General features: G+C 43.2%; 1 protein-coding gene across 1 annotated transcript in view; it reads right to left on the bottom strand.

Annotated features, from left to right (window-relative positions):
* The window catches only part of LOC110980387 (multidrug resistance-associated protein 1-like), a 34,666-nt gene that overhangs the window by 6,225 nt on the left and 5,832 nt on the right, over window positions 1-22,609 (bottom strand). Inside the window, exons 2-24 of the mRNA XM_087139476.1 lie at window positions 21,727-21,900; window positions 21,008-21,136; window positions 20,383-20,520; window positions 19,976-20,098; window positions 19,024-19,085; window positions 18,426-18,542; window positions 16,562-16,807; window positions 15,660-15,837; window positions 13,610-13,864; window positions 12,750-12,953; window positions 11,531-11,677; window positions 10,822-10,909; window positions 10,171-10,237; window positions 9,171-9,297; window positions 7,864-8,040; window positions 7,306-7,660; window positions 6,649-6,754; window positions 5,603-5,735; window positions 4,146-4,359; window positions 3,560-3,870; window positions 2,158-2,357; window positions 1,049-1,175; window positions 106-207 (exon numbers count right to left, since the gene is read on the bottom strand). Coding sequence (XP_086995602.1) covers window positions 106-207; window positions 1,049-1,175; window positions 2,158-2,357; window positions 3,560-3,870; window positions 4,146-4,359; window positions 5,603-5,735; window positions 6,649-6,754; window positions 7,306-7,660; window positions 7,864-8,040; window positions 9,171-9,297; window positions 10,171-10,237; window positions 10,822-10,909; window positions 11,531-11,677; window positions 12,750-12,953; window positions 13,610-13,864; window positions 15,660-15,837; window positions 16,562-16,807; window positions 18,426-18,542; window positions 19,024-19,085; window positions 19,976-20,098; window positions 20,383-20,520; window positions 21,008-21,136; window positions 21,727-21,900 — 3,780 coding nt within the window. The remainder of the gene's footprint in view (window positions 1-105; window positions 208-1,048; window positions 1,176-2,157; window positions 2,358-3,559; window positions 3,871-4,145; window positions 4,360-5,602; window positions 5,736-6,648; window positions 6,755-7,305; window positions 7,661-7,863; window positions 8,041-9,170; window positions 9,298-10,170; window positions 10,238-10,821; window positions 10,910-11,530; window positions 11,678-12,749; window positions 12,954-13,609; window positions 13,865-15,659; window positions 15,838-16,561; window positions 16,808-18,425; window positions 18,543-19,023; window positions 19,086-19,975; window positions 20,099-20,382; window positions 20,521-21,007; window positions 21,137-21,726; window positions 21,901-22,609) is intronic.

The following is a 22,609-nucleotide window of genomic DNA, read 5'->3' as shown; positions in this document are numbered from 1 at the left end:
ACTGCCATCAACTGCACTGATTTTCTTTTAGAATAGACTGATGTGACATCACTCCTCAGATTTCCTGTACTTCCTAAATCCAGAGATTCCCTTATTTCTCCTTACCTCCGTTTTGACTTCTGTATACTCTTTCACGCGTTCTACAGCAACAATGTTAGTTTCCAGGTCACATGTGACGTGCACGAGCCACGTCAATGCTCCGGTTATCTACAACAACAGATCAAAGATGCGACCGTGGAATTAACTATAGCACCTACTTCTCAACCTCTCTTAGAGTGCCGGATATTTTTCAATCTTATGAATTTCGGTTGTCCTTAAATGAAACCAAGGTTTCCTCAAAAGAGCACAGCAACCGCGGCTCAGAAACCAGAAGCAGCCTAGAGAAAAGATGAGAAAAAACAATTTTGACAAAAGAAATGAGATTCACGGAAAACCCTGGCGATCGGGTAGTGGCCGAAAACCCAATCTGTAGGTATTTTGTTGGAATTCAAACCCGGATGACACAGGTGAAAAGCGAGGAAAGTACCACTGTGCCAACCTTACTCCCAGCATTTGCCAAAAAATTTCCTTATTAAGCAAATGTGCACACTCTTTGCAATTAAATCACAACACTACTCTCTAAATTCCAGAGAGTGAAAACTCAATCTTTTCAAGTGGAAATGCACTCCCGCAGTCGCAAACTGGGGAGCAGACATTTTTAGAGTGAAATTTCTTCAATCAAAAAGATCAAGTGTTCACTCGAGCGTCAACTGAAGTGATTATTTTTTTCAGATTAGATCAATCTAAAATGAGAGTGACTTTCACTCTAATCGCCTGGTCCCTAGTTTCACTCAATCGGATTTAGAGAACAAAGCCCTGATCCTGTGTAGCAGCACTGGGCATCTGTGCTGAATACATCCAAATAAAGCAAAGCTAGGCATTCAATTTTCATGAATTTAGGAGGCTTAGGATAAAACAAAGAAGTTCTTCAGACTTAACTAGAAACTTAAAGACATACAAAAATTTAAATGCACAGGCTTGAAAATGTATGGAGAATAAACTGATTTACCAGCAATGCGTAGGACACAGATAGACCCACAATCCCTGAACTGATGTAGTCTCGACCAATCACGGCAAAGAGTGCAGCAAAGAAGACCAGTATGTTGCCCAGGAGTTCAAGCCGTAGTGACATCCATCTGTGCACAGGTTGAGATGGGAGAACACAACACTGGAGAAATATCTTCAAAAGGAACCCCATTTTGGAGGTCCGGACAACATTTCTTGGTTCTGCTTAGCACATTTCAAGAATTGTTGCTTACTACAGTATAAACGAATCTGGGGAGACGCCATTCCTGCAGGGCCATTGCACTCACATGCCTGTCTTTAAATCTTGAGCATGTCGAGGGTTAACCACTTCGTGCCGGGATATTTTTCAATGTTGATGATGCTGGGCCGGCATGACTATTATTTTTTCTGTCTTCAAAATCCTTCAAAAATTCATCATTTCATTTAACGGTCGTTTATAGCCGCACGAAGTAATCTTCAGGCACTACTCTAAGTTGATAGGTGACCTTCATTGACGCCCAAGTATTTCAGCCAGGCCAGCAGCCTTGTAAACAGAGCCCAGATTGTGCGGTGTTATACAACTGTCTTTTGTTCACGAACCTGGCTCAGTGCACTGCTGACCTCTTTTCAATAGGGGCCAGATTAGCAGGCAGCGGTGCTGTGTGGCTCATCGCTGCGGTGGTGGAGCGCTTTTGTCCCCGGTGGTAATCTGCTCGCTCTCAATGCCCCAAACCCTGGTATAGGGTTTCAAAACAAGGGTGGATTATCACCACTTTTGAGAGTGAAAAATGCCGGTAATGCCCAGCAGCCTGGTCTTTTGTTACAGGGCCCTGTTTCCTTTGTCTGAGTTCGGAGACCCCGGCCACACATATAAACCATACATCTCCGATCCCGGAGCCCCCAGCAGGAAGTGGTTAAAGACAGACTTTGTCAAGTCGTGACACCCTTCTGGTTGGAGAGGAATGTAATGTGTGCATCACACCTGCAGCAAACAGGATGGCCCTGCGGTAATGGCTTCTAACTTTTGCTGCCGGATTTGTCTAGCTACAAGTCTGGTTATTATATTTCATGGGTGGGCAAATAATGGTTAAAATTCTGTCCTTTCTGCCTGACCTGTTGGATGCTATGTTGGGATAGTACGTCAGCTGGTTACTGTCCACAAGGAGTTCATTCTGGAGGATGAAGCTCTCTGACCGGCGGTAGGCCCGGATGGAACTGGTGCCGGCAATCGTCTCCGAGAAGTGGGAATAGATGGGCGATCTGGTCACGGACTCCAGCCGCTTCAGCTGCCGAGATGTGGCGATGTAGAATCTCTGCAGAGAAAACGTACAGCAGGGATGAGACTCTGAGAAAATAAAAAAAGTCTGAAATTTGTCCGAGTTGTGGGATGCCAGCAGGTGTGAAATGCAAACCTCAGATGAAAGACGTGATGACGTCCAATCGCAGCACAAGGCACGGAAAATTTATATAATACTGTGGTACATATCATTTATGGACTGTTTAAATGTTATCTCTGGGCAAATGGAGAAACGTGAATTTTGACAAAGAAATGAAAAGCACAAGAGCGACTTAATAAAAAAGGACTGAATAGGCCTAGATGTGATACACAAAATGTTATCGGCATGAGTATGACTTTGTGTTCCATCTCCCTTTTCGTCATTATTTGATGTTAAACGTTACTACTTTCACAAGTGCTTTGCCCAGCTTCTTAAATTTCCGAACATGCCAAATGTATTCGGAGAGAAAAATTCCTCCAGATTCTGTTTCCACCCATTCCCACCACCATGAGTTTTCAATGCCTTTGTCAATCTCCTTTATCTGTCCCTCTCCTTGCCGATGATTAATGTCTTTCATGTCCTTGTGACTTGACATGATAATGTGTTGGTAACGTTGCCAACCTCGATCGTGTACACGCTGATGACGCTGAACCACACACAAGAATGCTCTTCATACGGTGAATGTCATTGGTCCGTTCGCATTGTTACAAATTTTCTGTCCATCAAAGAGCAAATGAAAATTGTTTAACATGTACCGGTATCTCCAAATCCTGGCCTGGTTTCGGGTCAGTGTGTATGGCAAGTTTGGGATCAGCCACACCCCCTGTGTGAAGCTACAGTGCATGAATCATGCTGTACGTGCAGGATAAGTGTACACGTACTGCCATGGAGGAATATAAGACAACGGTATATAGTTAAAAGATGGGACACAGGAAGGTAAAATACATGTTGTCGGGGAAACCACAATTTTTTAAATATCATTCCCGAACATTTGTTATATCCGATACTTGAACATCAAATCATATTTCTGAAGAAAAGTATGTCGGAAAGAGTAAGAAATGTCCAAACTGAAAACGTCAAGTTTCCATGGTCGGAGGTAAAGTAAATATCCTGCAGATCTTGAAATTAAAGTCAGAAAGTCAAAATAAGAAAGTCAAAATTCCCCCAATGGTCGGAAGAATCTCATCCCTGGTACTGACCACAATTACGAATGTTATCAATTTTTCTGCCAATTTTACCTGGACCAGGAGGTACACAACGGTCGTGGGGACCACCACGGCGCAAAACACCGGCGTGCTCCAGGAGATGACGATCAAGGTGGCCACGATCCGGATGGTGGCCGCCAGGTAGGCGGCCAGATTGTTGGGTATGATGTCGTCGATGGAGTGGGTGTCCTTACTGAAGCGGTTAAGGATCCGTCCCATGGGGGTGGTGTCAAAGAAGGCCATGGGGGCGCGCAGCACGGTGGACAGGAGGCCCTGGTACAGGGAGCGGGCAGCGCGCAGGACCCCGATGGACAGGAAAAAGGAAGCCAGGAGAAGCATAATGCCTGAGAAAAGAAGGATGATGGAGCAGTCAGTCAAGGAAACTGGTTAATTATTGAGACATCAGCTGCATGGTTACTAAAATTGGCCAACACTTGAGTAAGAGAATACAACTGGAAGGCATCTTGATTAGACAGACTGAACCCATGATCCATACGGTGTTTCTTCGCTCTCAAAACATGCATCAGCAAACATTATCAACACTGCAAACCTGACAATAGCGGGAAAATGTGTGAATATTTGCGTTCTGCCCCTCAAATATTTCCAGACTTTTTTCTACCTTGAGCGACGCCCAGGGCGGCATAGACCCCGAGGTATCGGTCCCGCACCTCGGCTGGCTGGGTTCCGTTGACTGGCACCTCGTTACTCCAACGGCTGAGCCAGATATTGGACAGCACCGAGGCAAGGTTGTACAGCACAAAGCAAAGGACGACGACAAAGAAGACAGCACTCCCGAGGGCACTGATGTAAGCTCTGAACACAGACAGCTGAACCTGGATTGGTGAAAAAGATAGAGATATTAGTGTTGGGTTGGGTTTGGGTTGGGTTAGGTTGGGTTGACGTTGGGGTTTAGGTTGGGTTTGTTTTGGGTCGGGTTGGGTTTGGTTTTGGGTTGAGGTTAGGGTTGGGGGTTGGGTTTGGGTTGGGTTGAGTTGGGTTTAGGTTGGGTTTGGGTAGAGGTTGGATTTGGGTTTAGGTTAGGTTTGGGTAGGGTTGAGTTGAGGTTGGACTTAGGTTGGGTTTGTTTTTGGGTTGGGTTTGGGTTGAGGTTGGGTTTGCTTTGGGGTTGGGTTTTGGGTTGGGGTTGAGGTTGGATTTGGGTTTAGGTTAGGGTTGAGTTGAGGTTGGGGTTGGATTTAGGTTGGGTTTGTTTTTGAGTTGGGTTTGAGTTGAGGTTGGGTTTGTTTTGGGGTTGGGTTTTGGGTTAGGGTTTGTTTTGGGGTTGAGTTGGGTTTGGTTTGGGTTGGATTGGGTTTGGGTTGGGGTCAGGGTGGGGTTGGAGTTTTGTTGGGGCTGGGTTGGGGTTGGTGGCTTTTCCATTTAAGCATAAGCAGAAAAGCCTTTGTGTGTGTTTTGTTTGTTTTTTAGTTATTTTGCTTTTAGTGCCCCCAAGCCAACACACTTTTCACACATTTAATTCAACCCTTGACTTCCAAGTGAAAACAAACTCGTATTACAACACTGTTTGATTTAAGTAGAAAACCCATAGAGACAGACCTATGTCTTCCAAGAGTGGCATCATGATGTCACCAGAAATCAAATTACGAACAATTAAAATTTTATAATTTTAATCTTTAAAAATCCAAACATCATCATGAATTCCGCAACTTGCTTTGGCAATGACAGATTACATGTATGTCTATTTTTTGTCCTGTATGTAAAATCACCTGACCGTTGTTCCGGTTGAAAGCTGAAGTGCCAATAAAACGTAAGCATTTGCTTTTAAAAATGTTAACATCTGATCAGGTAGTACACTTCAAAACTTGGACCAATGACATCATGTTACACTCAAGTGCGTCCTGGCAGCAGATTGAAAATGTTCAAAAAAGTCATAGAATGGACAGATTTTACTGAAAATCTTGAAATAGACGAAGCAAGACAACCATTAGCAAGTTGCAATTTCTGCTATCTCAAATGCAGGCTCCTTGCTAACAATGAGCAGAACCATGACATTTTCGCGTGGGCGTGGAGTTTTTTCAGATATGTGTGTTCATTGGTGTCAACTGCTTCACTTACAGTGCCCGTTTCAGACGTCTCAGCTTCTATTAGTGTGTCGCCATCTTCTGCCATCGTCAGGTTTTGTCGGCCTTCTGTTTTCGGTTGATGTCTGTGTTCATGGATGACTGAATCTCCTGATATTGAGCCCATTCTAAACCCAGCAATAAACAGAGAGACAAGCCATTAAAACATGTACTTTTATCTCAGCATGAGCAAGAAACACAGAAGGCTTCAATTTCACTTCAAAGAATCGTCTGAATCAAAAGTTTTGTGGCTAGATAAGAACAAGCTCTCCTAAAAAATTGGAAACGTTAAGCTGCCAGGTACCATCAAATATCAACTTGATCCACTTAGAACCCTCGCCGATCAGGGGTTTTTATAACTTGGTCTAGTCACAACAGCTTAAAGAAAGAGCTTCCATGAGGTGTTTAGCGAGCTTTGTCCCTTTGGCCTTCAGTTTTGTAAAATTAGTCCCCGGGAGTTGAAATCCTTAACCTCAATGCAGCTGGCTAGGCTGTGAAACAGAAGTGTCTGTCTAATAGGAGGCCAAGTTTTGAATTTTCGTTTGGTCCCAATGGTAAACATCTGAACTGACTGTTAGGCTTCAGATGAAGCTGCTGAGGGAAACAAAGCTGGAATACAGAAAAGGTCATGTGACACTGACAGAGCGTGAAACTGGCTTATGGGTACCAGCCGAAGCAATGGGAGACTTGCTTGCAAAAGGTAATAAACCATGTTGAAAGGAGACTCTGCCAGTGTTTTCAAGCTAAGCAGATACCAAAAAAACTTCAAAGGAACTTTTGACAAAAACTTTCAGCATTCCAGCAGCTAATTATGTGTGAAAGTGGAAGAGGTACTAGTGCCTAGTCTGGTTAGTGGTCCCTGCATTATGAGTTGACTGTGGGGCAGGGACTAGTCCATGCTATCCAGGGTGATATCCAATGGTGAGGGTAATATGCATTTTTATCACCCAGTCACGTGATTGTTCTGGGTCAATGAAAATACAGTATTCAAGACAGAGGTGTAAAAATGATTATCGATTCTAAGAATAATAAGCATCTCACTTGACAGACTCAGCAAACTTTTGGCTCTGGTCTGCTTCGGAGAGCATGGCGATGGAGCTGGTACCTTCCTCGCCCAACACGGCCATCTGCTCCGACAACAATGGACCTACGGGGAAACACACAGGAAATGGATGCCAAAGTTAACCTGTCTGATTTGGCCATATTCAAACTGCAAACAACTAACGGGTGCAGTGACTTAGTACAACTTTGGAGAATAGCCAGTACTAACGACAGTCTACGAGATTGTAGCAAAGTGACTTGGTCTTGCAGAGGTCACTTCACATTGATCTGTATAGACTAAGACACAAGGGATCCCACATGAATTCATACTGGTTGATCTCTAAAGACTCTGTGGACAAACAGGAAAGCTAAGGCAAATACCAAGAAGGCTATTTCTGAATATTGTATCAATTGAAAGACTGAGAATTCAACTATTCAATTATTCAGATCGACTCAGTCTTTAAGTTGTGTTCTCAAATTATGTTGACTCTACGTACTGTCTCTCTGCTGCTTGAATTGTTGAGCATTTGGAGACACTGGTCAGGCACTACATAATATTAATGTTTCTTTGTATTATTATTACGTCAGTTCCCATTTATAGATTTTCTTGATTTATCATGGGAGTGATAACAGATGCATCGTTGGAACTCAATTCACCTTGGACATCATTTCTCTCATTGTCATAGGCTTCATTACTATAGTTCCGCAGGAATTCGGCGAAGGCCTGGTTGCGCGAGAGCAGCTCAGCATAAGAGCCCGCCTCCGTGATCTCCCCATCGACCAAGACAATAATGTGATCCATCCGAGGCAGAAAGCCAACTCCGTGGGTGACCAGGACCCTCGTCTTCCTCCTGAGGAGGCCCTCGGGCCCAATCACCTTGTCGAAGATGTGCTTGCCTACGTGGGAGTCCACGGCACTGAGCGGGTCATCTAGGAGATAGATGTCGGCGTCACTGTAGACGGCCCGAGCCAGGCTGACCCGTTGCTTCTGACCACCGCTAAGATTAATGCCCTGGTGATTAATTGCATCACAAGTAAATGGTCAAATAGTGAAACTATCCATGCAATCGATTGCAACAGGTGAAAGATTGAAACTAATTCGTTAGGTTGCTCCACATGTTCCGGCTAATTTCATACCCACTCAAACACAGACAGATATAACCACTTTTACTGGACTGAACCAACAGAGAGATATCAACGAAGGTCACGGTTTACCTTTTCTCCTATCTCGGTCAGATCACCGCCGGGCAGCATGTCCAGGTCTGGTACCAAGGCACAGGCTTCAATCACTGTCTGGTACCTGTCCTCCTGCAGTGGCTTGCCAAAGGTGATGTTGTCCCTCAGGGTGGCGTTCTGGATCCAGGCCTGCTGGGGCACGTAGGCCACTGAGCCCTGGTATGAACATTAGTTTTTATCATGACAGATATGGCGGTGGTGATCTTACGTACACAAAAGGTTCCTGTGGATAAATTCTGCATTTTGGGTAGTTCGATACCAGCCTTTGGGGATGCAGTCCATATGCCCCTGGACAAAACACTTTGTTACCAATTGTTTCTCAACTCAGAGCAACCTCTCATTTTATAACCTCACGTTACAACACTGAACATTACAGGTGCTCAACAATACCCTCATTGACTAAAATGTTGTAGTTTATTTTTCTGTCCAAAATTTCTCTTGATTTTGTTATTATTTTTAGTGTTTTAATGAAATGTGTAATTTTTGTAAATTTGAATGGTTCTGGTCCTAGGACCATTTTATTCAAATATTTGATGTTAATAAACCAGAATACTTCTCCCCACCCAGGAGCAAGGGCTCATTATCTTTGAAGGTATCCGCATTGATATGCATGTATAGCATGAGCTCGGTATTCAACAGAAAGCTGAGGTAATCAAAGGACGACGAGGAAGTGAAATAATGTATAGCACTCTCATTCTTAAAAGTGCTAAATAGCTTCCTAACAAATAAACTTTATAACAGTTACTCTGAAAAATCACATGACATATAAAAATACACTTGCGCTTGAGGGTAGACGGTCAACATTAGCTCTCTGAGGTAGTTGACAAAGTTTGACAAATTCTGTCAACATCTAATCCCGAAGGGAGTTGGTATCAACAGTCCAGCTAAAATAAGCCATGTTATGCTTGTTTTACCACACCTCATTCATAAGACACCACTCAGCACAGGTATACGTCAATAAATATTTGCGCATATTACCATTTTTTTTTTATCAAAATAACCAGGGCAATATTTGCGCATGAGCACTAGCCCTGTGTGATAATTCACAGATTGTTTTGAAGAGTGTTATACAGCACAAGCATAGCAGACTGCCAGACAACAGTTAACTACACACCTGAGCGTGGATCCCTGTATTTGTGCCAATTAAACAGCAAAAAACAGCAACTGACAAATGAAAATGGACCAGTAAGAATTCAATTCTTATTTATGAATATGCATGAGGTATGGCACAGATCTGTGTTCTCTTTGACTACTCATATGCTCCGCAGAGAGAACCGTCGCTGTACCTGCACTGCCACTGTTCCACGCTGTTTCTCCATCTCTCCCAGTAGAGCTGACAGAAGCGAAGACTTGCCTGCTCCCACTTGGCCAACGATAGCAACAAGGTCCTCATCCTTGACTTGCATGGTGATGCTGAAACATGCATCACAGTATTCATTAATGCCCCCGCCGGGCCAACTTCAACAGTCTCATGGGCATTTCTGTGCACAAGTCCCCACCTGCGATGGCACTAGAACTCCAATACAGTGATGAGCTCGGCACTGCAGATCCCAACCAATGTGACTGAACCGTACGAGGCACTTTCTTAAGTGGACTGATCGGACCTCATATTTAAGGCTATGCCAAAAATTTCCAGAAAATGTGGTCAAAGATCCAACGAGCAATTTCAAAAAAGTACTTAAAACAGTTCAATTCTCCTCACTTAAATGCAATTTACCAATGTGCCCAGAGTTGGAACTGCAGAACAGTGATGTTTTTGTACCTGCCACAGAAAAAACATGCTCCAACAGTGTCTCAGATGCTATTGTTTTGTATGCTTATGTCTCTATTGGCCCACAGCAAGACCGAGAGAGGGCGCAATTTTCTAAACAACAGAGGCTCATTTGGTGGGAACTAAACTTTGCTGCTTCACAAACGACTATGGCATGCATGCGTTGCGGTCGCGTCGCTACCAACCACATGAAGACTCCCCAACACCACAGCTCTTTTCAACTCTTTTGAGGAGGATGCATCTGCTCAAGGATAGAGTGAAAGATCTACATGTAGTGTACGCACAGGACAGTCTTGGCCAATACAAAGTCACAAATGGAGGGCATGATAGCAGACACGCCTCAATAATTATTATTGAAACGCCTTTTGGTGTACGTTGAATCCCCTGGAGGGTTGGTAAAGACAGGGTTTCGTGACTCCGAGTTTGTAAGGAATGGTGCTACATCGCCGTACAGAGCTAGATTTTGGTCAACGTCACAAGATCCCAACATCCCCAAGCTTAAAGACATAACTTACTTCTGCAGGACTGGGCTCTCGTCTTTCGACCACGAGAATTCAGCGTCCTTCACCATAATAGTTTGACCTGGGTATTAATAAAACAAGGTTACCGGGTGAGGAAATCAACCAGACTGCATAGAACAAGGGTCAAGACGAAAACAAGCTCAGCAAACTCTGGTCACACTTTAGGTACATCTTAATTTCTGTTAGGAAGACACAAATGGCTGCAGAGTGGCCTAACTTCTAAAACTGATGTCTGTGGAGATTTATAACAAAGCTTCAGATAGTGTACTGAAACTTGATTCACCAAAAAGTTAGGACGTTGTCATGAGGAAAATTTCTCCTCCACTGCCGTTGAGTATGTCATGTTCACAAGTGTGGGAGTAAAAGGCATGAGGCGGGAACCAGCGCATTGACCAACACGTGCGCGTACACCATTCGTTTGCACTACGGTCCTGGTTCAAATTGACGTCACACTTCAGTACTCTATACTAGCACTATAGCCGCCTGAACAGCGTGCTTCGTACTCTCTAAAGCTGTCACTTTGGGAAAACATCAAGGGATCGGTTAGAAGAAATCAACCTGAAAAAACCCTTGCTACTTTTGTAGTCATTAAGAGACTTGACACAAATTATGAGGAGATTCAATTTATTGAAGTCTTTTGCTCACCAATTTCCCAGGTATTGGGCGACACATTGGAGAGGTCAAGCTCATCACTCTTGAGGAAGTTCTGAATTCGCTTCACTGACACACTGGCCTTGAAAATCAAAACAACACAGCAATATAACAATAAAGTGCATCCAAATATCACGAGATTAGGGAATTGTGTCCTTAAGCAGGCCACTTTGTGGCAATTCCTTCCCATGACGTTATTTTACACTGCATAGCTACCAAGGCCACGAGATCACCTTCATCAGCACTGAAGCCAACTCAAAGTGTTCCACCTTCCAAAGGAGGTTAAGCCTCAATGCGTGAACAATATAGAAGATACCTTAGCAGTTAAATAAATTTGACATTATACAAACCCAAAATCCACTTATTCGCTGTGTATTCAGTACACCACAGAGTACATACTACAGTTTTCAAGACAAATGCTGACATAAACTGTCTCGTTACAAATGGTTACCTGAAACAAACCTTAGAACCTAACTCATTGAAAATGCCTGACCCAAACCCCCCAGATATCTCTGCTTGGAAACTCCTGGATCCTCCAACATCCATCATTATGTAGGAAACCAATAACATTCTTTATCTATCCCTCAAGAGACACCGAGCACCGTGAACAGTAACAACGACTGTGTTCAACTGTCTTGAATCCATCAAATTCTAAAAAAACCCTGAAGGATGCTGAATGATCGAGGAGGGTTAAGGTTCACACCTGAATGACTTGGGAGATGGTGCCTGGAAGCATTGCCAGGGGCAAACGCAGGACGTTGAAGAGAGCCACTGAGACGAAAACCTTCTCGGCATCCAAGATGTTGCTCTCGTTCACGCTGACGTAAATGGCAAAAGTGGTGAGCAAGACCTGCATTTTAACAGAATAGAAAACAAGAAGTATCAGAGTCAAAATGTGGTTGGCTGGATTTGCCTTGAAAGAAAAAACACGATTCTTCCAATCAATGGAAACTTTGCAAAGGGGACGCAAGACAGGTTTCACTGGCGAGCCTCGTCCGCTTAATCGTGTTTGTAACCAACTTAAAGGTGCAGCTTCGCTTCTCTCAGACTACAGCAAATCAATGCGAAGGCAAACACTTTGGATGCTGCCGTTGAAGTCATAATTTTCCGGGGTTTTACCCAAACTTTATTTTTTCTACAAACTGGTGAGTGATGATATGAAACCGTGTTCAACTGGGAAATGATGAAATCGCATATTCTTGAATAATTTCATCTAGTGACATGTTTAAAAACAACCCCTACTGGGTTAAGCGGGGAAGTAAGTTGAGGTTGTAAAGATTCCATGACACACAAATACGGCGGGGGACAGCAAAATGCCACCAATTATTTACCCTTCTTTGTAAGTGGTTATGCAGGAAAAAGTTGTCCTAACAGTCAAACTCAATCAAGAGATTGTTGTTAACAGATTTGATCCCCCTGCCGACATATTGACAAGCTGTGACTATTCATGAAACTTGACATGGCCGTGCCTTGACAGCCGATGATTGATAAGCCAGCTTTGTGCACCAGTCACCTGACTCTGTTCGTACTGAATCTAACTAGTGACTAGTGACATACTACATACTTTGTGCGGCATTTACTGGATCTAAATGGCGTCACACTTTGGTACTCTATAGCAAAAGGAGGGTTGAAAGGGGCTGCCCGATGGTACAGATTCTTAACTACGACTACTTGAACACTCCAAACACTGTTCTGTTAAAAACGGGTAAATTTCTTTTTTTTCCTTAGATTTGGTTTATTCACATGTCATCCCGTTTCCAACAAAAAGCTATTCCAAAAAACATCACAAGATCATTCGTTTTCATCCTTTGCCAATGTCCCGTTACACTCTAAAACTGAATTGTGATTTGGCTTGCCATTGACTTGTCATTTATTGGGTTACCAGTTCCAATCCCACCCGAGCCGAAAGCAGAAAGACTCACAAAGAACGGTGCGCTGGTCCAGATGAAGGTCATCAGGGCTCCCAGGATGGATGCCTTGAGCACAACCTTCAGCTCCCTCTTACGGATTTCCATCACCTTGTCGCGGAAGGAGTTCTCCCAGGCGTACAGCTTCAGCACTTTGATACCGTTGAGGATCTCGCTCATCAGCTTGATGCGCGAGTCCTTGGCTTCCATCTGCAGGGCCTGGTGTGCAAGACAAAAGATTAATGCTGGTCAGTGGCCTGAACAGGATTATTTGGGGTATTTGGGACAGGGAGGGAGAAGGGAATTAGACTGCAAGGACGAGGGCTGAGAGCTTGACAATATAAGCCAGTTCGGTATTCCAACAGCAAACACCCAAAACGAAGCAAGTCACAGGTCATTCCGGAACATCACTGCACATCAATGAGGTGTACCCAATCAAGTGCGGCTATAAACTGACTTGATTTGATTGCTCTCAGCTCATTGTAAAACTTGCTAAAACTTGACATTTAAGCCAAGTTGGATCGTAATCATTGATCAACCAGTGGTTAACATTGTCTGGTACCAAAGGCACATTTTGTGTGTAGCTTACAAAGGGAAAATTGACAAATGGTGGCTGATCAAACATGGCCCACGTTGCTGGCGCTCACCCTACTAACCTTCCAAGATCTTTCAAAATCCCCTGGGATGTTCTATAGGGATCAGGAACACTGAAAATGGTTGAATCAAGACAATGTCACTGTGCGTGGAGATGGATGCCTTCTGAAAGTTTGCAGGGAATGCGCAAACGGTTTCCTGTGTAGTGGACCAGTCGTGAATGCTGCTGGCAAACAGGCCAAGTGAGTTACAGAGGTGGATATTAAAGTCGAGGCATGTACCTGCAATTTGCGGATATTGACGGCGATGATCGCATTGACGGGTATGAGCAGGAGGGTGACGGCGAATCCGGCCATGACCACTGGGCCCAGGACCTGCCAGAGGAGGTAGAGGGCTATAATCACCTGCAGCGGCGAGGCCCAGAGGGTGTTGATGAAGGTGCAGAGGTCCATGCAGCGTTGTGCATCTACAGACATCAAGTTGATGATCTCGCCGGTGGTGGCCGAACGCCGGGCCGAGTTGGACAAGACCAGAGACTGCGGGGCATAGCAAAAATACACACACGTGAAAAACCACTCGATGGAGGTAACACTAATTGATTTGCAGCATGATCCGAGTGCTGGTGATGGTGACAAGATGATAATGCCACAGGTAAAAACAGAAGTGGTGATGACATTTCTGGTACCAGCAGGTTCTGCAACTCATTACAAATGCCTCACATAGACTTTACATTCTTAGCAAACTTAAGAAAAGTGGTGTTAAAATTGACGACCTCATCTTAATCTAGAAGAGTTACATTCGCCCCACACTTGAATATGGTGCAGTGGTGTGGTCTTCAGGTCTCACTTTAAACCAAGATCAGACTATCGAAAGAATTCAGAAGCGTGCCCTTCGCATAATCCTTTACTCAAATATCTTGCCATATAACGATGCTCTCAATCTCTTGAACATCCAATCGCTTTCAGACGGACGTGTTGACCTCACCACTCAATTTGCCAAAAACTTGCTCACCTCTGAAAAACATCGCCACATGCTTCCCAACTCAAGACACTCTCTCACTAAACCAAATCTCAGGAACTCCAACCCCCTTACCATACCCCAAATCAATACTCAACAATCTCCTGTCCCCTCTATCATCAGAATAATTAATTCTCAGTAGTTGTGGGTTTTAGGTGTTCATATGTTCTTGTTCCTCTTATCTTATTTCCATTTTAATTATCCAAATTTATCTATAATGTAAGTCACTGTTATTGTTTTTTTCTACTGTTTATATGAATGTAATGTCTGGCAATATTAATTATCTCTGTAAACCAAATATTTTTAGTCCTGGGACCTTTTCTTTGGTCACAATCTTCTTTTTAACAATGAAATCAAAATGAATGAATGAATAAATATTTAATGTACTGAAAGCAATGATCATATAGACAATGATGCTGGTGATAAGGAGACCGGAGTGAAAATACTGATCAGGATACTGGTAATGGTGGTAACAATGGTGGTGAGAAGTGGTGATCAGAGTGTCAATAATGATAAAATCAATGATGGCATTGATAATGGTGATTGAGGTAGCAATCACAGAAATGATAATGGTGATAGTGGTGATCAGAGAGTCAATAATGATAAAATCAATGATGGCATTGATAATGGTGATTGAGGTAGCAAATATAGAAATAGTAATCAGAATATTGGTGGTAACAGGTCAAGTCTTATCTATTTTTATGCAGAAATGCACATTAATAATACATGCTTAAATTACCATAATGAACAAAGGAGTTTATTACACTTGATAACTTTTTATGAAGCAGTGAGACCGTACAGAGTATTCAAAACATGTAATAAAACCAAACCTCCAGTGTGTTTTGTTAGTGTGTGAAAAAAAAAAACCAGCTTGAATTCGCCCTAAATAGGCAGTCATGATATTGCAAATAGTAATAAACTGGACAGCAAGAAACTTGCCACTTCTGTCAAAGGCCACACATAAAAATTCACTCCACAGAAATAAACAATTTTTGTACACAGGTATGCTGCAATACCCCCTTACTAATCACATGACCAAATGCAAGTGATTATCTTTATAACAAAGATAAAATTGACATTCCCAGCAACTTGGTTACTGAATCAAAAGTCACACACAAAAGCGCTCTCCGCCAAGCAAAAATGACCCATGAATGGACAACATTTTAAACAACCAATGACTAAGTGAACACCTGTTTTGTCAAAATGATGTGCATGAGTGGTTTCTGTATAGGGACGCCATCCTTACTGACTATGCATACACATGGTTGTGACAATGATAAACAGTGACGAGAGATTCATATGTGTGGCGATTACCTTCCGATAGATGGCCCCTATGATGGCCGTCCGCAGCTGCATCCCCACCGTGGTGGTGATGTGGAAGTGCTGATGCTGGAGTACGGATTGCACCAACGCTGCCGCGAAGATCAAGAATGCATAGAAGTAACCTTGCCAGCGTGGAATGCTCTTGTCCTCCGTGTATCGGATCAGCTGCCTGAGGAGAAAGACACAGAGTACCAAGCTAGGGACGAGGGAACCAAGGACTAGACAGATGTGAACGCAAAGAGATTTCGCTTGGCTCTGTAAAGACTTCCGATTATGTCTGTTTGAGTAACTGGTTCATGTCACACTCTGGGAGTGTTTGTATGGAGAAGCAAGTCAGTATCCAACCTGTGTTGAAAGACTCCATTGCAAGAGAAAATGAGAAAAGCAGGTAGGGACGGGTTCAGTGCATGAAAGTACACGTACATTGAAATGGAAATTTATCATACAAGCTTAGCGGCCAAAATGAGAATGTTGCTGCGTGCCCTGTGTTGTGGGTCTCCGCCCAGGGAATGTCTTCAAATCATGCTATCCCCTGTCCACACACAGAGCTCAACATTTTTGTAATCAGGGAAGTGTAATTATTCCGGACTGCATATGTGTCATTCAAAGTCTAGTGGTCCCTGATGCATTTTCTCTGCCACAACACCAATAACCATCTTCTTGATGCAAACAATTTGGATTCATGGCTTGGAAAACATACCCCAACAAAGCCCAATGCTTCAGTGATAAGACCTCTGCAGTAGAGGACAGGAGGGCTTGAGTTTAAATCCTGCTCATGAAATCTCACCAGTTTTCCCTCTTGAGCTCTCAGACAGCACTGAGTATTCAGGCTTATTTTCAATTACATTTGTATCAAAATGACACAAGCTCAGGGTCACATGACCTCAACTCACTTGAGTAGTTCTGGACTGGCAAAGACCAGAACGTCTGTCACCAGCTTCAAGAGAGATCCAATCAGGAAGAGCCCTCCAAACGTCTTGACGATTGCCTTGAGGAGGGAGGCATTTGGACGGACGTCAGACATGTGACAAGTTGCCGAGGCCTCGTCAGCCCAGTCGGCATGAGTGTACTTTGCTGAATTGGTGGAAACGTGCAGCGTTTTCTTCTGCTTTCTGCGGCTGGACTTTCGTTTGGGGAACCTGAAAGTGTTGGTTGGAACTCACATCTATTAAGGCAATACTTGGTTCTTCCTGAGGCAAGAAGCAGACGGCAGCAGACGTTAACAACTGGACTCAATTTAACTGTGATGCTTAGCACATGACTTCACGGTAACAGTGGCTCCACGTATTTCATGGAGACTGTGCTGGTAAGCAGTAAGCTATTAGGCCAAAGGCATGCTAACCTTGGAGGAAGAATTTGCTTAAACTTAGTCATGTGACAATAGAAATCTCTATGCTCGTCCAACCTTTTGCACAACATTGCAAAGCACTAACATGAAATAGCATTTAAGGTCAGCAAAGTTTTCTGCTAAAGTTAGCACTGCTTTTCTGCTAACTGTTAACCACTTCGAACTGGGGCATTTTTCAACGTTGAGGATGCTGGGCCGGCATGACTATCATTTTTTCCGTTTTCAAAATCCTTCAACAATTCATCATTCCATTTAACAGTCGTTTATAGCCGCACGGAGTAATCTTCAGGCACTACTCTAAGTTGACAGCTGACCTTTATTGACGCCCGAATATTTCAGCCAGGCCTGCAGCCTTGTAAACAGAGCCCAGATTGTGCGGTGTTATACAGCTGTCTTTTGTTCACGAACCTGGCTCAGTGCACTGCTGACCTCTTTTCAATAGGGGCCAGATTAGCATGCAGCGGTGCTGTGTGGCTCATCGCTGTGGTGGTGGAGAGCTTTTGTCCCCGGTGGTAATCCGCTTGCTCTAAATACCCCAAACCCTGGTATACAGTTTCTAAATAACGCTGGATTATCACCACTTTTGAGAGCGAAAAATGCCGGTCATGCCCAGCAGCCTGGTCTTTTGTTCGGAGTACGGTCTTTTGTTACAGGGCCCTGTTTCCTTTGTCCGAGTTCGGAGACCCCGGCCACACATATAAACCATACGGCTCCGATCCCGGAGTCCCCGGCTGGTAGTGGTTAAGCAGCTCCATGAAATTGGCCCAAGATCGAAAGGTCACATGCTTGAAATTACTCTTCTTCATCTTAAACATCCTCCAGTGTACAGATTGTAGTGTAGTTGCTCAAGGATTAATTGAACAAGAAAAACAAAGGAAATCCAAATGATTAATGTTGACATGGGGAAGATAATCAAAATAAAATTTGACTTTGCCACCCTCGGTTTTTTTTGAAACAATGTATGCATGTAAAGACACTCTTAACCATTTCAAATGTGATATGTGAATTCATTCAGATATATGGCTTTGTTGTTGAGGTAATTTGGAGTTCAAGGCTACATGAATGCCAGCCCGCATGCATTGAGTACCGCAGTAAAAAAACGTATCTTTGGCTGGCCTGCCTTGGAAAAATGCACACTATGAAAGAATGGTACGCTGGATTTTTTGCACAATTTGTGTCAAAAGGACCGCAGAGGGTTACTCTAAGAACGACGCACAGCTAAGCTCCATAAAAAAAGGCACTGTGATGACACTACAAAAATTGTTGGAGGGGGGACAGATTCCAAACCTCCCTTTTAAGTTTAACACGGTGAGTCACTGGAATCCTAATCCCGTGGTGGAAACTGAAGGGTTCAGGATGGTTCACGGCAAAAATTGGTAAGAATTAGAGCATGTGGTTTCGTGAATTACCTTTCTTTATCCCATTCCTTCAGGAATCTTGGCACGACGGTCCTAGCTTTGTCTCTGTCTAAGAGATTCCACAGATCTTCGGTGGTCAAGGCTCGTTTGAAACCCAGTATAACCATGCTGAAAAAAAGTGGAAATGTAAGTGATTAAAATGAAGCCAAGTTGTAGATTTGTATCACTCAACCTTTGCCGTTGCCAGGAAAGCAGGCGCTGCATTGAAACGAGGTATCCCTTAACTGACAATCCTAGCATTGAGGAGTACCCCGAATTAGTTCATGGGTCAATGTGGAAGACTTGGGAAGGGTCGTTAAAGAGAAGCTTACAGCCACGGACCCTGCTACAGGTAAGGGAGTAAAGTTCAATGAGTTCTGCTGGGAAAACGACAAAAAAAGGAATCATTTTCATGAAGCCATCAGGCACAAAAATATCTTCGTAGCAAAAAAAACCAGGCTACCGGGCAAACTGCGACGCAGTGCCAACGGTTTTGGAACTGGTTCCCAGCTGACTGTTTGCTATGCATGTCAACTGCCCAAGCATTCGTTTGTGTCAGGCAGTTCTGTGTGTGTAGCAATTCTACGAGCCGAGTCCAGAAATGTTTTACCTTGTGAACCACGAGAACGTGAGCCTGGACAAGAAGGATGCAGATGCTTCAGGACACGGATTCTGCAAAAAAAAAGGACATCAGAAAGTTTTTCCACACTAAAGTGATGAAGGAAAGAGGGGTGGTCCTGATAAGCGGCGCATTTATGCACAAGCTGGACACCCACTCAATATGCAAATCACGATAAGCTTCCGTAATACCAATGGTGCCTTACAGGAACAATCCAAGGCCCGCCCACTCTCCCATCAAATCTCCCAGTCAATTTGTGACGTCATACATACATCAGACTGCTGACTGGCCAAATGTGCAATCTCAGCATGGTATGTTTGAAAATTGCTCAGGTTTCTAAACACAGTGGTTTACTGTCCCACAGCCAGTGATGTAGTCGAGTACTTTTTGAGAACCAAATTCTCTACCAAATATTTAACTAGTTAGGCGGGAACAAAGCTGAAGTACATCGGCATTTGATGGTACATGCATAAAGGTAAGATACAAAGCAACATAATGACTTCAGACCATCACTGTTTGATTCAAATTAACTTTTTAGGACAAAAGTACTCGGAAAGTACTCGGCCTGAGTACTTTTCTCCTTAAAACTTATATTTTACACAACTGGGAGTGTCTGAAGTCTAACATTTATTTTGTAATCTTACCTTGGCACATTTACCATCAAATGCCTGTGCACTCTGGCTTTATTCCTTCTTACCCAGTTCAGTATTTTGTGGAGAACGTTGGTACTCGGAAAGTACTCAACTACAACACTGCCCACAGCCTGGTTTGTCTACTCTGAAGCATGTAGACTAATAAGAAACCACTGTGTCCTATAGCTTTACCCATGGAATTCCATAACCACATATCTGTGTAAATAGGCCCATAGTTGTGCCAAATTTTTCAACGTTAATACATTTGAATACTTTCCATTCCAGCCAACACCATCGAACAAAATACTTACGGTGTCCGATCTGACCACGGAATAGAGAGGCAAGCTGTCTGCTATTGCTGAACACACTAGCTGCCCTAGAACGAGGGCATAGCATGCGAAGAATGTCCCAAAACGGAATGTGTCGTATTCTGTCTGAAAGAAGGCAATTCACATTGAATGACATGTGATTTGTGTTCACATAGACTGAAACCTGGTAGTCATAACTTGAAACGGTTGTGTTTTATACATCTGATCAGTTTATTTATACCTTAAATTTATACCTAATAAAAGCCTTGTGTCTTGGATTGAGTGTCAAGGCATACCAGCAGGAAAAGTGTCACTTGGAAACATGGCAAAACTTTCTGCCACCTCAGTGTTCCACAAAGGAACATTTCACAGGGAACAGAGGTGTTCCAACTTTTGAGGCCTTCCCTTACCTCCCTGAAGGCAAGAAGGACTTTGGAGTTAAACTCTGCCACGCCGCAGACTGCCAGCAACAGCCAAAAGCAGAAGAGGACTCCGGAGGTGTGCCTGCCTCTGATGCGCTCGGTGTGGATTATGAAGAACACCAACATCTAGACCAATCAAAATCCATGACTGAATGTACATAAGATTGAGTGCCTTCCATCAACCAGCAGGCCAAAAATCAAGCTGTTGATTCAGAAGACCTGCTGGGATTGCGATCTACATTTGGCAATTGGACAAATTTATCAGGAACGTGTCCCTAATGCCTGTGTACAAATCAGGACCACGCTCTCACTCTTTGCACAATCAAAGGTTTAAACCCTCATCTCATGTCATTTGTTGGCAGCAAATACAACAAAGTCTGAGAATAAATCAAGCACACAAAGTGAATTTTGTATAAAGCTGACGTTAATTACAAGTGTTGCTGTTAAGACCAGACACAAGACCATTCACAAGGCCAGCCTCAAAAAAAAGGTGGAACATTGACAAAGATATGCTTTGGTTGCAGTTCATTTAAACAGTTTGTGACTTGAATTAAGCCTAGAGGTCTTGCGTAGGTGTTTGTAAAGGGGTCTCAACCATTTCACTGTTTCTTACCATAGTTAATGTGACAATTGCTGGTGAGACGAGATACACGGGTGCGGGGGGCTGTGTTGAAGTAAATATCTGAACCACCGTGAAACAGACTTCAGCCAGAGATATAAGAATCAACAGAACGACAAAAAGCTGCAAGGACAGAGGAAAGCAAAGACAATATCAACATTGTTAACACCTAAAAGCATCATTTGAAATGCATCTGCTTTGAAAACCAAGCTTTTTTTTTCAATTATGGATTTTGCAATACAGAAACTTGGGCAGCCAAACTTTCTTCTAATGAATAAACTTACAGCGGCTTTACATCTCTTTGTAATTTTTATATTTTCAACCTGCATGTAGATTACAGAGGGCCATCTTTAAAAACATTACACCACACATCATACCGGTATATGATTAATTTGGTTGTAAATGACTCCGCAGTTGGAAAACGGGTGGATCCCATAAAACATGTAAAATGAGTCGTAAGTCTTTCTGTCATGTCTGTGAGGCAGTTTTCGTTTCAGGCTGCATTACACGCAGAGACGCCACTGTTATGTTTACATGTCTTTCAGTTTTACATCCTGATGAGGATACATCACATGTACATGTACGTGGGAACAAAATATTGAGGGTTTATATAAATACTTCATAATTTGAATGCCAGTGACTCTCTTTCTTAAGCCATCAAAAACCCAAAAATTTATACAAATTAATGCAGATTTCCAGTTGGTTTAGTATACCATTTTGGTCCTGTGCAAACAGGAGACTTGGATGCAACCTCGGTCGTGCCTCCGCATGTAGTACAAGTAGAAGGGCGCCACCACCCAGAGAAAGAGGAGAGGTAGCCAGGACAGGACGGTCTCCTGGAAACATGGCGACAAATCTGGATGGGTGGAGTTGAGCAGAGATGGCTCCTGAGGGACGTGATAAAAACAAAGGAAAGTCTGATACCATTAATTTTGACTACTCCTTGGCCTTCCTCGGTCTTCTGAAATCAACTAGGAAGTTCCAGGCAAATTTTTTTTTCAAGATGGATGAAAAAACACATGCAGTGAACAACCACCTAAACTTTGTTTCACACTTTGCATTACTTGACACATCAGGAAAGTTTCTGTAAAACACAAATGATCTGAGCTTGGTTTCCTGAACAGTACAGGAGTCTAAAGCATTCAGAAAATGTTCACAGCAGTGGCGATAAAGGTGTTTAAGGGGTGAGAGTTTTTTCCTCTGATCCACTGTTTGAAGCAAAGCAGTTGTGTTAGTGGCTGGCAATGAGAGGTCTGAACAGTAGTAATGTAGGTACCATATCAAGTGTTGGGAAAGTCCTCATGAATAACATGTAACTCAATGGCATAGACTGTAAAACAATATTCCTTCTTCATCTACATTGTATATGTATCTCATTTTGGTCCTCCAAAAGTTATCTTTTTTTTCCCGATTTAAGATGTTGGAAGGTGTTGCTGACAACCACTTGCAAGGACACTGCTACTACAGTGATGCCACTTTATACATGTACAAGCTCTGATGAATAGCATATGTACAAATTATGGCCCTTAGATAAAGATCACAGAAAATGATTGTGCACAATGTTTTTTCAATGACTGACTCTCAAGGAAGAAATCT

This window comes from Acanthaster planci, linkage group LG07, assembly GCF_054643075.1.
Source record: "Acanthaster planci isolate LZ-2023a linkage group LG07, COTS_SCS, whole genome shotgun sequence".
In the NCBI taxonomy this organism is placed as follows: Eukaryota; Metazoa; Echinodermata; class Asteroidea; order Valvatida; family Acanthasteridae; genus Acanthaster; species Acanthaster planci.
This window is presented reverse-complemented; position numbering and strand designations above follow the sequence as displayed.